The sequence below is a fragment of the Brassica napus genome, chromosome A8, assembly GCF_020379485.1.
Source record: "Brassica napus cultivar Da-Ae chromosome A8, Da-Ae, whole genome shotgun sequence".
In the NCBI taxonomy this organism is placed as follows: Eukaryota; Viridiplantae; Streptophyta; class Magnoliopsida; order Brassicales; family Brassicaceae; genus Brassica; species Brassica napus.
Window position 1 is genome coordinate 11,959,577 of NC_063441.1, and position 15,941 is coordinate 11,975,517.

General features: G+C 30.9%; 4 protein-coding genes across 4 annotated transcripts; 1 reads left to right on the forward strand and 3 right to left on the reverse strand.

Annotated features, from left to right (window-relative positions):
* Nucleotides 1-137: 137 nt before the first annotated feature.
* LOC106437881 (protein PHLOEM PROTEIN 2-LIKE A1) lies at nt 138-1,647 on the forward strand. Its single transcript, XM_013878884.3, has 3 exons — nt 138-420; nt 669-787; nt 1,034-1,647. Exons 1-3 carry the CDS (start codon nt 241-243, stop codon nt 1,413-1,415), a joined length of 681 nt encoding a protein of 226 aa, XP_013734338.1. The 5' UTR covers nt 138-240; the 3' UTR covers nt 1,416-1,647.
* On the reverse strand, nt 1,469-4,497 carry LOC106443512 (F-box/kelch-repeat protein At4g19870-like). The gene has a single exon (XM_013885072.3). The coding sequence runs from the start codon at nt 4,233-4,235 to the stop codon at nt 3,033-3,035; it is 1,203 nt and encodes a 400-aa protein (XP_013740526.1). The 5' UTR covers nt 4,236-4,497; the 3' UTR covers nt 1,469-3,032.
* Nucleotides 4,498-6,462: 1,965 nt separating this feature from the next.
* On the reverse strand, nt 6,463-8,348 carry LOC106443511 (F-box/kelch-repeat protein At4g19870-like). The gene is made up of 2 exons (XM_013885071.3): nt 6,883-8,348; nt 6,463-6,668 (listed from the first exon to the last, which is right to left on the reverse strand). Exon 1 carries the CDS (start codon nt 8,174-8,176, stop codon nt 6,899-6,901), a length of 1,278 nt encoding a protein of 425 aa, XP_013740525.2. The 5' UTR covers nt 8,177-8,348; the 3' UTR covers nt 6,463-6,668; nt 6,883-6,898.
* A 3,994-nt stretch (nt 8,349-12,342) lies between these two features.
* LOC106437880 (uncharacterized protein At4g19900) lies at nt 12,343-14,681 on the reverse strand. Its single transcript, XM_013878883.3, has 5 exons — nt 13,367-14,681; nt 13,151-13,300; nt 12,940-13,074; nt 12,662-12,856; nt 12,343-12,572 (listed from the first exon to the last, which is right to left on the reverse strand). Exons 1-5 carry the CDS (start codon nt 14,572-14,574, stop codon nt 12,386-12,388), a joined length of 1,875 nt encoding a protein of 624 aa, XP_013734337.1. The 5' UTR covers nt 14,575-14,681; the 3' UTR covers nt 12,343-12,385.
* Between the last annotated feature and the right edge of the window lie 1,260 nt (nt 14,682-15,941).

Genomic DNA, 15,941 nt, shown 5'->3' on the forward strand with positions numbered 1-15,941 from the left:
TGAGAACAGTTTAATTGATTTCCGGTTCGATATGCCCGGTTACTAATAAGAATCATTAAAAAAAAGAGAAATAAAGCATGACAAAATAGAATAAGTTCTTAAACCCCCTTTCTCTAGGGCTATATATTTAGAACAATTTATTTGTCAATTTGTAAACCGAGATACCACATCTAGAAAAACAAGTAAATTGCAAAGCTTTTTCAGCAAAGATAATTTGCTCAAAGACAGTTTACAAAGAAGATGTCTACCATTCAGGCAAGGTGGGTACCGATTCAATCTCCGGTGGAAGATAAGGCGATGAAACCACTCAACTATGAGACGAAGAAACCACATAACTATGAGACCATTCTCAGAGACGCAGATCTTCCAATCCCCCCTTCCACCGAACAACTACGTTCTGGTGTTCTCTTGAAAAAACTGGTTAGTGCTTCTTTCTTTTTTTTGCGCTACAATTTTCTTGAACGTACATCCATATAATTTTTTAAAAATTAAAGATAATATAGCATATAAGATAAGGACTGAATGACGAGATTAACAGTATCCAAATGTTATTTTTTTAAGGAAATAAAAATGGGATAAATCAATTAATTAAATCGTTTTTATTTTGTTAAAGCTCATTAAATTCACATGTTGTGAATCTTGTGATATTCTTATAAAATATTGAACAGATCAAATATTGGGTGGACGACAGAAACATCAATTGCTTCATGATATTTCCAAGGAAACTCTCTATCACTTGGTCTGATGACCCTAACTATTGGACATGGCTTCCCAACGACTCACCAAAGTAAGATATGTGTAGTTTAAAAACCCAGAACTATGAATAGTTTAACCACATGACCTGTACGTACTTATATTAGAACTATTGAAAATATTTTTTTGGTCTTAGATTATTCGATCAAACTCGGAGAATTTATCGTACCGGTTAATCTATGTTACATATGCACCCTTCAACGGGTATTTATATTACTTTGTATTATTACTAACATATATTAACCGCCTGTGATTTGTTTTCTCTGGTGAATCTTAAAAGCGAGAAAGGTGTAGAAGCTGCGGAATTGAATAACGTGTGTTGGCTCGACATCACGGGCAAATTCGACACAAGTAATCTCACTCCTGGGATTACGTACGAGGTGGTCTTTAAGATGAAGCTAGAGGATCCTGCCTACGGATGGGACACGCCGGTGAACGTAAAGCTAGTGTTTCCTAACGGTAAGGACAAACAACAGGAGAAAAAAGTGAGTTTAAGAGAACAACCGAGGTATCAATGGGTCGATATTAAAGTCGGAGATTTCAAGCATGAGAGAGATTCCGTCGGAGAGATCATCTTCTCAATGTATGAGCATGCAGCTGGTGTTTGGAAGAAAGGGCTCTTCCTCAAAGGTGTTGCAATTCGTCCCAAGTACAATAATTAATATGGGATATAAAAACATTTGAAGATCCATATACACCAGTGGATATTTTTTTATATTTATATTTCACATCATATATACCATATATATATGAGGAGCGTGTGTGTGTATATATAATAAGGTTGATCTATCGTTTTATTACTTTAAATAACAACTTTGATGTTGGTGTTGAATAAAACCAAAACCGAAATTTGGTGTTGTAATGTTCTAAGTTTTAAATTCAAGTTTGAGTGCATGTATGCATCTCATCAATTTAAAAACTCATTTACGAGTAATAATACTTATAGGGGGAAGCAACTTATCTAGAACTTTCTTACGTGTTGACAAGAATTTATTTTCCAAATTAAAAAGTATAAAAAGTCATGTACCTTAATTAAACTAGTTAAAGCATATCAACAAAAAGTTACAGATGATGGGATAATGAAGATAGTGTTTTTTTTTCTCTAGTGATGGCTCACTTTTTCTGAATTATTCGAAGTTCCATTTTCGTAGCGATAATAGAAGAATAAAGTTAACATGTCAAATGAAAAATACCAAACTTATTTTTTTCTCAAAAAGAAAATACCAACCTGCGAACATATTTAACAAGACATAAAAGAAACGGAATATATACCAAGCCAAATTTGATTTAACGAATTTATGAAGAAGTCAACTATATAGCGATGCTTTGATCAGGTTGAGTACAAGTGTACACAAATAATATAATTTATAATAACTCGGATGTATCATCAAATAAAATTGACAAAATCCAATGATAATCATATAAGAAATAACTTAACATGAGTAGTAGGGAATTCAGGTCAGCTAAATGAGTCTATAAAGACCTTAATGTTGTAGTTATTAAGAACGATTAACTAAATAAGAAGAAGAAAACATATTGGAAGACAAGCAATAATCGAAAAAGAGTGAGATATATAAATATTGTTAATATTCTCATCAGTTCTTTTTTTTATCATTGAATAAGTTCATAATAGGATGGCTTCAATAGTCATTAGATGTCTACAACGTAAAATATCCCGACTTTTAAAAATCTAGTAATTGTTATATTTCCAAAAATATGAAATGGTGAATTCCTAAAGACGACAAAATGTTCTCTTAATATTCTATGTCTTTTTCTTCTGTTTCAGTGAAAGAAGGAGCTCAAATCAAATACATCGGCGAACCTTATAAGCCTGAGACAATCTGATATGTGTTTCAGCCATTAACATAATGTGGAGTCACCAGTATGATTACTACAATATTGATCAGTTTGAGAAAATGAAAAAATTATATGTTCATAAACGTCACTTTAACGCCTAATTCTTCTCTTAACTCTTGTCGCTCATCGTTTGCTTCTGCTTCCTTCTCCTTTCTCCAACTGATCAACAATACATTCATAATTATAAGGGACAATATACTTTATAATCTTTAACTTTGGCAAATGGTATCAAAGAAGCATACACTTTTTTCCAACAAAATGTACTCATCTTTCCATTGAGTTTAGCCAAAATGGATCCATGTATAAGGGCACAAACCAAACAATGGGTCCATTTTGTTAAAGTTATGACTAAAAAGCAAATATTGTCACTACTCTTTATACAACTTCATTTAGTTAGATCATACCTCTCTGATACAAGTCAATCAAACGGAGACAACAAGACAATTTAAGAGCTCACACTGTGTGGGAACGCTTTTCACAACATCAATCCACTCAGCATTCCCCCAGACCTCACCTTCATCATCAGTTTCCAACGTGATTTCCGCGCACCAAATTTTCTTCCTATTATTGGGATTATGTTTCATATAACCTTCCCACAAAAGTAAGAGCTTCCCACAACAACTAACTAACTTAGTTTTATTACAACTAGAGCCACCATTCCTATTGTACATCTTTATTAATGAGTCTAACCCTTTCACAGCTTTCCATGTTTCTCCCTCCATTGTCCACCGAAAGTCGTATGAACGTCCATAACTCATATGATACCATACGCCATCAATCTCACATGCTGACTTCGGAATACAATGGTACCATACACCACCATCAATCATACTCTCCCAGTTATCTTGGCTTGTGTCATAAGCATACGCTCTGTATGAATTCCAAAAGTGAATCTTTCCTTTCATCCCTATGATTGTGTAAAAATCACATCTCCATATGTTACGTATCTGATTACCCGGATCAGAGAGACGTTCCCATGTTTGCGTCTTTATGTCGAACACCTCGGCCCATGGTTCATCATCATCTCCGCATCCTCCCATGACATATATTTTTCCATCGTAGAAACATGTGAGAGAATCGTTCCGGGCTACGATCATGCTAGGTGCATCACGCCATGTGTGAGTACGACAATCAAGGATTCGTATGGCTGATGAGGGACATGACGGTTCGGTCTTGATTGGTCCACCGATAACATAAATGTCTGAACCAACAACTACGGTGGATTTTGATATCGAAGGAGAATCAGACGACGGAATTGGAGCCAACGATTTTCCGAGTGTCTTCTTCTTCTTTTTCTTCTCGAGGGCTAGATTAGGGTTAATCCAGCGGGTAAACCATTGGGGAGATTGGTATCTTTCATCGGAGAGACAGACGTAGAGACACTGCTCGGTGCTTCCTATGTGAGATCGAGCTGTGTAGAGCTGCTTGGAAGAGAGGAGTGACCGGAAGCTTTTGGAAATGATTGAGAGTCTCGGGTAGTATGCTCTCGATATCAGGGCTAAGCAACTCACGATGATTTCGTCAGGAAGTAAAGAAAACGATGGAGATGTCGAAGGTGGTGGTGACGTCTTTTTCTTCCTTTTACTCTTCTTCTCCGGTGGTTCTACCCTAACTTGGAGGTTCATGGCGGCAATGACTTCCTGTATTGCTGAAAACTAGGTTAAATGAGAAAATACTATTTGGTATATATAAGATTATCACATAAATCATTTGCTATTTACTAATAGCAACCCTACCCTTCTTTTGTTTTGCCAATTTGTTCTTTAGTTTTGATTTCGATCACAGAAGCCCCTAAGTTTTCAGACGTTGGAGCTAAAAAGAAGTTATGTTTGAAGCTTATACAAACATGGTTTCAATCACAGAGACTTTAAACTGTAGCATATTTTTTTTTTTTAAAAAAAAAAAAAAAAAAAAAAAAAAAAAACTGTAGCATATTGAACAGAAAACTTTTGTGTTTTTTTTTTCTTCCAAAACATAGAGTTCAGTATCACTTACAATGTTAAGTAAGACACAGCGTATTCTTTATTTGGTAAAGATGGTTATAAGAATTCTCAAGACAGAACTCAACGTGTGGAAGATTTGATCTTTCAACAACCATTTACACAACTTATGCTTTATTTGGTAAAGAAGGTTCTAACCCTTTCTCAAGACAAATAGAACTCAACTTGCGAAAGATTTGATGCTTCAAACACTTGCTTAATAACTCCCTACAAAGAGAACAAACATTTTTTAGTCTGACATCAGACATGGATTGGATCAAGAATAGCTATGATTCTTGTTTCTTTGCTATGATCAAATTTTTTTTCACACTTACCTCCTCGAAAGATTCTTGTTTCTTTGCAGATCAACATCTATAGACACCGTTATTCATCCCATTGTAAACCCATTTGTTAGTTTCATTATAAGGATCTTAAAGGTCAACAGGACTACACACTCAGTGTTGAACATCCAGATTATTTTTTTGCTCTCGTTGTTCATAACAGTCCTAAGCTTCTTATCCTATAGAATATATCATTAAAAACTCACACTATCTAGTTGCGACTTGACTCGAAACACACAAACATTTAGAACGCAAAAAGACTTGCAGGAACAGTTTACTTCCCGGTGTAGTTTGGGCTAGCAACCTCATAGAGATCTCCTTAAGCACCATTGGGATGGTCAGGATCCGCTCCGTGAACATCGGAATCTGCATCCTGGGTAACCCATCCCATATGCTCATCGGTTCTTTTGTTCTTCTCCAAATGGGTTTAACAGACTGATGGAAATCAAAACAAATGAAGAATTCAGTCAATACAGTCAGGAAACGGTATGATTCTACATGAGCGTAAGCAGAGATGTAAAGGGTTGAATCAACGAACCAAGAAGCTCATCGTCAAGTCCTTTGGTCTTTAAGTATGAGAGACATCTGGAAGCCAATCAGAGCCGTGCTTAGGCTTTTTGGTGCCATGCATAGGCCAAAAAACATAATATATAAAATTTAATCTAAAAATAAAATATATAATTAAAATATTTTTAACCTTTAAATTTTTTATTTCATAGTTAAATATACTTTAATTTATATAATTAATTATTTTCAATAAGAAAAATATAAACATAATATATATATGTATATATATATATTATTAGTAACAAATAGTTTTTATACTATATACTAATTTTTAATGCTGTTTTTATATATGAATCTTTTACTACTTTATCAATCACTTTATTAAATATATCAATAATTCTATAGCATATCAAAATCTAATTGTTGATTGGAATAATAAGAAGCATAATGTTTCTGCAAATGTTTTGTCAAGGACTTAGTACATGTTGAGATCGATTAATAACACTTGGAATTTGGTTCTAATTTATAATACATGCTAAAACATATTTTCTAGCCATATATCATTCAGATGTAGATTATTTAAGTTCATCTTCAAAAAAATTTTAATATCATATTAAAATAAATATAAATTAGAAAATTTAGATATTTATTTAAGTTTAAATATTTATTTTAGATATTATATCAAAATAAATATAAAATTGAGTATTTTTTATGTTTTAAATATACTGAACATTAATTCGAATAGGGATCGGTTTTCCAGATTTTTTCGTTTCTTTGGTCATCTATTCGAATTCGATTAATAACACTTCAGCATTCAGATATATTTCATTATACCCTACATGATATTTTCATATATTTCTTAAATATTTGAAATCTATGGATTATATTTTAAAATATTATACATCACCAATCAAATATATTTCTGGTTCATTCGGAACTCAGGTTCATCACACCTTACAATATGCTTACTAGGTGAAGATTTGCGCCTTGTGGGGATAAAGACGCGGTATGAACATTATGTATACAAATTAATTTTACATATTATTATTTATTTTGTTTTTTTAATGTATTATGAAAGGCTTAGATAAATATATCCAAAATAAAACAAAGTTGCCGAGCTAGTTTGACAAAATGATAAAAGGTATGTGCATAAGCGTCACTTTTAACCCCTAATTCTTCTCCTTAACTCCTGTTGCTCTCCATTTGCTTCTTCTTCTTCTCTTTTCTCCAACTGATCAACAATACATTCAATTCGCAAAAAAAAAGAGAAGAAATCAACAATACATTCGCATTTATAAGGGGACAATATACTTTCTAATCTTCAACTTTGGCAAATGGTATAAAAGAAGCATAAACCCTTTTTCAAACAAAATGTACTCATCTTTCCATTGAGTCAAACCTTAACTCGGGGGGACTGACTTATACTTGGTTTAATTAGATCATACCTCTGATACAAGTCCATCAAACGGTAACAACGAGACAATGCAAGAGCTCACACTGTGTCGGAACGCTGTGCACAATATCAATCCACTCAACATTACCCCAAACCTCACCTTCATCATCAGTTTTCAACGTGATTCCCGCGCACCAAATCTTCTTTCTATTATTGGGGTTATGTTTCATATACCCTTCCCACAAAAGTAAGAGCTTCCCACCACAGCTAACTAACTTAGTTGTATTTCTAATAGAGCCACCATTCCTTTTGTACAGCTGTCTTAATGAGTATAACCCTTTGATAATTTCCCAATCTGCCTCATCCTTTGCCCACAAATAGAAGTGGAAGGGACCATGATTTATAAAATACCATACACCATCAATCTCACATGCTGACTTGGGAATATAGTAGTACTCTACACCACCATCGATCAAACATGTTGTTGACTCCCACGACCCCGCATAACTCTCCCAGTTATCTTGGCTTGTATCATAAGCATATGTTCGGTTTGGATTCCAAAAGAAAATCTTTCCTTTTATTTCTTTGATTGTGTAAAAGGTACAGCTACCTATATTACGTATCTCAGTACCAGGGTCCGAGAGAGGTTCCCAAGTTTGTGTATTTGTGTCGAACACCTCAGCCCATGGCTCTTCCAGTTCTCCGCATCCTCCCATCACATATATTTTTCCATCGTAGAAACATGTGAGAGCATGGTTCCTGGGTACGATCATGCTAGGGGCATCACGCCATGTGTGAGTACGACAATCAAGGATTCTTACGGCTGATGACGGACGTGTACATTTGGGCATGGATAGTTCTGTCTTGATTGGTCCGCCGATGACATAAATATCTGAACCAACAACTAAGGTGGATTCTGATACTGAAGGAAAATTAGACGACGAAGGAATTGCAGCCAACGATTTTCCTACGGTTTTCTTCTTTTTCTTCTTTTTGATCGTGGAGACGGTTAGGGTTCGATTAGGGTTAATGCAGAGGGTAAACCATTGGGGAGATTGGTAACTTTCATCGGAGAGACAGACGTAGAGACACTGCTCGGTGCTTCCGATGTGAGATCGAGCTGCATAGAGCTCCGTGGAAGAGAGGAGTGACCGGAAGCTTTTTGAAATGATCGAAAGTGTTGGGTAGTACATTCTCGAGATCCTGGCTAAACAGTTCACGAAGATTTCGTCTGGAAATAAAGAAAATGATGGACATGAAGGCGGTGGTGGTGGTGGTGGTAGTGGTGAAGTCATATTCTTCCTCTTCTTTTCCGGTGGTTCTATTTGGAGGTTCATAGGGGCCATAACTTTCTGGTGTGGGTGAAAACTAGGTTAAATGAGGAAAAACTTATTTGCTAAAAGATATCTTATTATATAAAGTTTGGTTATTTCAAATTGTTAATTAATATGATTGTGTGTCAACTAAAATTTTTAGATTAAGACATGTGTTATTTATCTCATAATTAAAAATATATATAATAAGATATTAACAAAAATAAATTTTATTAAAAAGTAATTATAAATATTAGTTATCAATAATTTTTCCTTTTTAAAATTCTAATCAAAAGATAATTTCAAAATATTATTTGATAATAAATTTTCTTCTAATATTGTGACATGTGTTTAAATATATAATGATTAAACATATATATAATAAGATAATAAAAAATTTTTTTTAAAAAAATACTTTTTAAAATTATTAAATAGTAAAAACAATTTTAAAAGAATATTTAGTAGTAATATTTTTAGAAATTTTCCTTTTTAAAATCCTATAAAAACAGATTTAAAAACAATTTATTTAATACAATTTTCCTTTTCGAAAATTTTAATGAAAATATAATTATAAAAGATTATATTGGGTTTGGTTCTTCAAAATTGCTAATTAACATGATTGTGACACTAGTGGAAAAAACTTATATATTTTTTTTAAAACTAATGGAAATATTTATAAAATGAAATTAATGTTATTATAAATTAATATATATATATATACTCAGTTATCTTTTATAAAATGAAAAAAAAATTATATCAAATTTTACTATTTTATAGCTATATCTACCATTTTAAAATAAAACATTGTATTTAACTAAATATGATAAAATTATTTTAAACTGATAAATTAATATATTTTATTTTCACAAACATTAAAAATTTATGCTAGAAATATAATATGTTGGTAGAACGGGTTAACATTAGTAAATTAGATAATTCATGTATTAAATTAACTTATCTTAAACTTTTTTTAATATATATAGTTATTATCTTAAATGAATAAACATAAAAAAATATTGATAAAGGAAACCTAGCGCTTTGAATTACGATCAGGATCATAATAATTGAATAAAAAATAATTTTTAAAATATATATAATAAAGAATACCAATATATGTGATGAACTTACATCATGAAAACTATCAAATTTTTATATTTAAAATAATTATATATAAATATTTAAATATATAAGTAACTTTAAAAATATATTCTAATTATGTAAAATATATATAAACATGAAAATTAATACCCACACGGTTGTGCGGGTCCAAATCTAGTGTTAATTAAAACAAAACTTATGATTTACTTGATAAAGACAGTTCTAAATCTTTCTCAAAACAGAACTCAACTCGTGAAAGATATGATGCTTCAAATTAAATATTAAAATAATTTTAAACTAGATCTCGACCCGCGCAACCGCGCGGATGTTTATTTTTATTTATTTTTATAGAAATATTTTATTTTTAATACTACATTTGTATATATTAGTATAATATATATGAGTCTATCACTTTTTAAAACATAATAATTTTATTGTATATTTGTTTATTGAATTGGTTGTTTTCAGATCACGTTTTTGGTTTGGAAAAGATTGATAATTATTTAATTCCTATAATGTAGTAGACATATTATTTAGTTCCTATAATCTAGAAAGTAAGTTATTTAGATCTATAATAATGTAAGATTATAAATTAAATGTAACATAACTTTCTAGTAATAGGTCCATTAGGTCCATTTTTTAAAAAATCACACATGAGTCAAAGTTGTGACTTCTCTTTTAATATATAAGATATGTCAAACAACATTTTACAATTTGGTATTCAAATATTCAAACAGTTTTTTTATATTTTGAACCAATTTAGTTTAAACATTTTGGATAAAAAATATTTAGGTAATTTAGTTTTTTAAGTAATTAAATTTTAACTACTACTAGATTTTGACCCGTGCAACCGCACAGGTGTTTGTTTTCACTTTTCTATACATAAATTATTGTTTTAGAACATAAGTGGTATATATTTTTAATGTTAATCATATACTTAAATATTTATATAACTATTTCAAATACAATAATTTTATAATTTACATGTTATAATTAATTAATTGTTTAAACCTTATGTATTTGCCACTTCTTATTATATATATTTATCTTATTGTATTTGCATTTAGTTATTAAGCAAATTAATATATTCATGAGAAAATATATTTAAAAATATTTTGTATTTAATTTATGCTAAATTCTGATCCGTATTTCAAAACTGGATTTCTTTTTACCAATATTTTTATGCTTATTCATTTTAGATAATTTATTATTGTATATATAAAAGTGTAAGATATGTTAATTTTTAGACATGTATTATATAGTTTGTTAATTTTAAGTCGTTCTATCATCATATTATATTTTAAATAAATAATTTATATTTATGAAAATAAAATTTATAAATTTATCAATTGAATATAATTTTATCATATTTAGATTTTCGTTTATAAAAATAGCGTATAATTTGTATTCTCTTACTAGCTCCTTATATACTAGCTCCAAGGTCGGTTTACGCTTTTACTCTTCTGCCCTTAAGCCGTCATAGCATATTTTCGTTTATAATTTTTTTAAAAATAGACCTAATAAACATATTCATAAAATGTCATGTTACATTTAATCACTAATCTTATCATTTAAATTTTAGGCATACCAGAAATTTTATTGGGCTATCAATAATTAAATTTAAAGAATAGAAAATACATTGGATTTATAGATAATATAAATTAAATAGATATAAGTTAATGTTGTAATACTATACCTCTATATGTTAAATATTAAAATATTTGTCGATGTTAACTTTTAAAATTATAATAATGATTAATCTTTACTAACTTGAACCAATGAAAACAAATTTTAAACTATATAGTTTATTTTAAAAATTAAACAAAAACTAAATATTTAATTATTTACTTGATAATATAAATATATGAAAAGAAAAGTTTAATTTTTTAAAAACTTTCTAAATTTTTAAAATGTTATAATATCTTTGAATATGACAATAAAATAATATTTTACTAATCTTTATATATATAGTTACGATTTTAATAATGAAATAATAATCCGAAAATATATATATAGAAGAAGATTCAAATGCATGTGAAAGTTTGAAAAAATCTATTCAATGAAAAAATATACCGTAAACTTATTATGTTTTAAAAATCGATAGACATATATATTATATATATACCAATTTAGAATTGAAAGCAAAATATTTATATAAAAATAAATGAAAACAAAAATCTGCGCGGTTGCGCGGGTCGAGATCTAGAAACTAAAATATATATATATATATAAAAGATTATATTGGGTTTGGTTCTTCAAAATTGCTAATTAACATTTTATCTAATATTTAGAAGTCTATTAGGACTATTTCATTAATTACATAATATGACATAATAATTAATAGGAATATTAATAATAAATTAATTTTAACTATAGATTTGAATTTTATTTTCAGTTATAACAAAATCTGTTGAGAAAAATCTAACAAAATCCTACTAAGTTTTTAAATAATTTTTATTAGATATTGCATTAATTAATTTCGTAATTAAGTAATATAATGCTTTCATTTAAATAAATTATCATCTACCACTAAAACGGGTTCAAATTTGTTAATCATGTCAAATTTTTTTTATACAAATGAAGTTATTAACATATATTAAAAATTTATTTCTACAGCTATATATTTTCAAAAATCATATGTTGAAAAATATTTTTTATTTGATTATTTGAAATTATGAAAACTCGAAAACGTAATAAAAAAGATAAAATGTATAAAACAAATTCCTATATTAATAAAGTAATAAGAAACATAAACAATAAAATTAAAGAGTTATAAAATACATAACACTAAGATATAAATTATATATTTAAATTTATATAATAATATCAAAATTAAATATTTATAAAATAAAAATATTTATATTTTTAAAAACATTTGGTTATTTTAAAATTCATTATAGTTAAAAAATTATGTTTGTAAATTATATTATAAATGTCTATATATTCATTCGGTTCTCAGCTTTTTAGTTCTAAAAATATAAAAACTGTTCAGATATTTATTAATATCAATTCGGTTTTAGTTTCAAATATTTTTGTTTTAGGACTAGAATCTATACTGTAGAGAGACTTAAACATGTCTTATGTTTGGACAAAAAAACATATCACTATAAAAATAACATGGCTTTACCAAATTAAAAAAAACGTTTATAATACATCGGAGCATCGGAGACAGCTATGGTCAAGCAACCTAGCAACAAGACTCTCAGGTTCAGGAATCAAAGAGGAAGTAACACTGTTCCAGAAATGGAACGTTAAAGACTCATTGATAATCTTTTTGAACAGTTCATCTTGCTTCGATTTCTCCTCCTCTGTTGCAGGATATGCAAAGTAGCTGATCCACCAAAGCCAACACAAGTTTAAAAGTTAAAAAGCTTTGCTCAATTCAATCATGGTACCAAAAACTAGTAAAGAAAGCATTACTTTGTTATCTGTTGTGAGCTGATTGGGAAGAAAACAGAGAACGGCCGAACGTTCAGCTCCTGTTGAGTCATACGCCGATTCTTCCCGTTAAGAAACCGTTTAGCCACCCGAGTCAAGAGATCAGCTCCATTGCATCGGAGACACTTGTCATCGTATGTCAAGTAGTACTCGTTCAAACATTCAAGTAAGAACGGGCTGCACACAGAGAGGTTAGTTAATATTGCTAAGACGAGAATCTATGATCTAATGTAGCAAAGCAAAGATTAGTGGTTATGAACCTTTTCTTTTCAAAAGACATAACAGCACCGTTGAGTGATTCACCAGCTGCCTGATCCTCCATACCAAGAGTATTTCTCAGTGATGATAACGAACCCAAAACTATCACATCAGAATCCAGATAAACCCCTCCATATCTACATGAATAAGCTCTTTATGAAATGAAAGAGAGTGACTAATTGATTGGTATAAGACTAGAGAGTGAATACATACTTGTAAAGGATAGCTAGCCGGACAAGTTCACTGTAGTGAGTAGGATAAAACTTTGTCTTTCTCCAATCGAACCATATAGAAGCAAAAACATGAGTAGGAGTGTCTTGCAGCAACTCATCGAGGTTAGGCATTGCGACAGCAACTTTATAACTGCACAAGAAACATGAATCAACCAAATGATTATTACTAAGTAGAAAGTCAGAAGCGTTTGCGTACCCGTCTTTCACAAAGCTGCTTCTGAAGAAATCAAGCTCAACGGTCTCTGAGAAAACAACAACACAAGCATCTTTATGCTGAGAGAGCAAGCTCTCAAGCCCTCTTTGGTGCCTAACGCTAAACATCCAACCAGGCGAGTTCCACACCATAAACACTCTCACACCACATCTCCCCTTCCTAAAAAACGAATCCATAAACTCCGAAAACGACAAACCCGGTTCCAAACCAGGGTAATAGCCCCATCTAGTCCCATCTGCATACAAATGTTCCCTAACCTCATCCTCAACTCCCACCTTCTTATCATCGTCCAACGTCTTACGCTCACCACTCTTGATCCCATTTGGTTCTTTCTTCTCCACAACACTCAACGGCTTCTTCGCGGTCAAAGTGCCTCTCTTAACCTCACTCAACCTCCACATCTGCACAACCTTATCCCCAGCCGTCAACCCAGTAACCCCAACACCATCAGGATCCTGCAGCATAGGATTATTCAAAGGATTCAACGTCTCGAAATTCGATCTAAACATCCTGTCCTTCCTCAAGAAAGCTCCTTTCTTATCAAACCAATCACCCCACCCTTCCCTCAACGGCGACACTCTCTTCCCGCTCTTCAACAGCAACGCGTCTTCAACACTCGCAACCTCCACCATCTTCTTCCTGATAGCTTCATCCAACGGAACATCGTCGGATCCGAACAAAGCTTGAGACTTTACACTCGATTCCTCGTCGTTGCTGAAGCCCGTGTAGTCGTAATCCCACTCGTCGATCGATCTCTTGTTGAACGCTCTTCTAACGACTCCGTCGACGTGGTCGAAGTAAAAACCGGAAGAGGAAGCTTTGCTCCGGTTAGGATCCGCCGTCACCTCTCGCTCCTGCTCCGCGTCTTGGTTCTCGTCGTCCTCGTTCGACGCGCCGTCGTTTCGGTCCTCCTCGATCGCGTCGTCGTGCTCGTCGATTCTGTCCTCCGTCGAGGTTGAGGATCCTCTCCCTCCGGTGGTTTCCACGACGTCGGAGTCTGAAACGAGGAGGGAGTCCGGGAACAGTACGGCGTCTTCTCCCGGGCTGGAGCGGAGGTGGGTTGGGGAGTGGGAGGAGAAGAGTGAGAGGCGCGTGTAGAGGAGAGAGACGGATACGAGGAGGAGGACGGCGGACATCACGGCGCATGCTTGTGCGCCGTGACGGGAGCGCGAACGCCGTGATCTCAGCATCGTTAGATCTTGGACCGTCGGCCGTTGGGATCTAACGGTGATGATCCTTTTCTAGAGAAGGAGCGTGTGCATTTTCCGACATAGCATAATTATAGAGAAATTATCATTTTTCAGTTTTTGTTACAAAAAATAACCTTCAATAAAATATTAACAAATTTTTTTTATTAAAACATAAAAATATATTTATATCCCATGATTAAATAATCTAAATTTCGAATTTAGAATTAAAGAGTGAAATTTTGAGAATAGAATTTTAAATTTTTTAAAAAATGAAAAATAAAGATTAAAATTTTTAAACTAAAAAAAATTATTTTGATCATTTTTTTATTAAAATCTAACTTTATGACAAAAACTTAAAATGACTATTTCAAAAAATTACCCATAATTATATCTCAATTTCTTTTCATAAATCGTAATTTCAAATTATTAAATATTTATTTTTATTATTCTCTAAAATTACCTATGATTGGTTTCCAAATTCATTCCTTTGTATACAAATAGTAATGCTTTGGTGATGTGTTTAGGCTTAAATTTTTCAAATTATGTAATGTTAAATTTTGTGTGGACAACTGTTTTATTTAGGATATATAACATCTTCTTTGTGTAAGTAAAATCCAACCGTAAAGTAACTAGGTTCGTGACTTGTTGCAATTAATGATAAAAGCTTAAACAAAAAAGTAGGTATATGGGTATAAGTGAATGCTATGGGGATGTCAGATCTGTTTTTAAGTCATCTATACTATTATTTGCGAAGTAAATTTTTGCAACAGAGCTCTCACGTTGAAAGTTAAAGCGGTTAATATCTATACTACCCTTAATGAAATTTATATATGATTTACTATATAATAAAAAACGAATTTTTATTAATAATATATTTTTTAAAAGATAATTCTTATGTATTTTGTTGTTATCTTAAAACATATTTTTTTAATTATAAAATTTAAAAGTAAGATATAAAACAATTTATAATAAATTAAGTGGTTAAAGTCAATGTTACCCGTAATGAATTTTATATATAATTAATTACATAATTAAAAACGAAATTTTATTTATAGTATTAGAATTTTTTTATATAAGATAATTATTATAAATTGTGTTGTTATCTTATTTTTTCAATTATAAAAGTTTGGAAAATGACATATAAACAATTGAAAACTAAATATTAATCAACTAAATTTGTATAAAGATATTTTTTAAAATATTTCTAATATGTGAATGTTTTCTTTTAAAATTTCTGCACAATAATAAACATATATATTTTAATTAAATTTTTCGTCATATAATATATATATATATATATATATATATAATTTGATGTTTGATTTATTTTTTTCGAAAATATAAATAATAAGTTATCATGCTGATTT

Bases quoted from the DNA above. Each gene is read 5' to 3' on its own strand.
- LOC106437880 (XM_013878883.3), bottom strand. From the start codon at position 14,574: ATGCTGAGATCACGGCGTTCGCGCTCCCGTCACGGCGCACAAGCATGC. The intron at 12,857-12,939 runs GTTCATAACCAC...CTCTGTGTGCAG, and splicing joins ATGTCTTTTGAAAAGAAAAG to CCCGTTCTTACTTGAATGTT. The intron at 12,573-12,661 runs GTAATGCTTTCT...TTGGTGGATCAG, and splicing joins AGCTCACAACAGATAACAAA to CTACTTTGCATATCCTGCAA.
- LOC106437881 (XM_013878884.3), top strand. From the start codon at position 241: ATGTCTACCATTCAGGCAAGGTGGGTACCGATTCAATCTCCGGTGGAA. The intron at 421-668 runs GTTAGTGCTTCT...AATATTGAACAG, and splicing joins GTGTTCTCTTGAAAAAACTG to ATCAAATATTGGGTGGACGA. The intron at 788-1,033 runs GTAAGATATGTG...GAATCTTAAAAG, and splicing joins CTTCCCAACGACTCACCAAA to CGAGAAAGGTGTAGAAGCTG.
- LOC106443512 (XM_013885072.3), bottom strand. From the start codon at position 4,235: ATGAACCTCCAAGTTAGGGTAGAACCACCGGAGAAGAAGAGTAAAAGG.
- LOC106443511 (XM_013885071.3), bottom strand. From the start codon at position 8,176: ATGGCCCCTATGAACCTCCAAATAGAACCACCGGAAAAGAAGAGGAAG.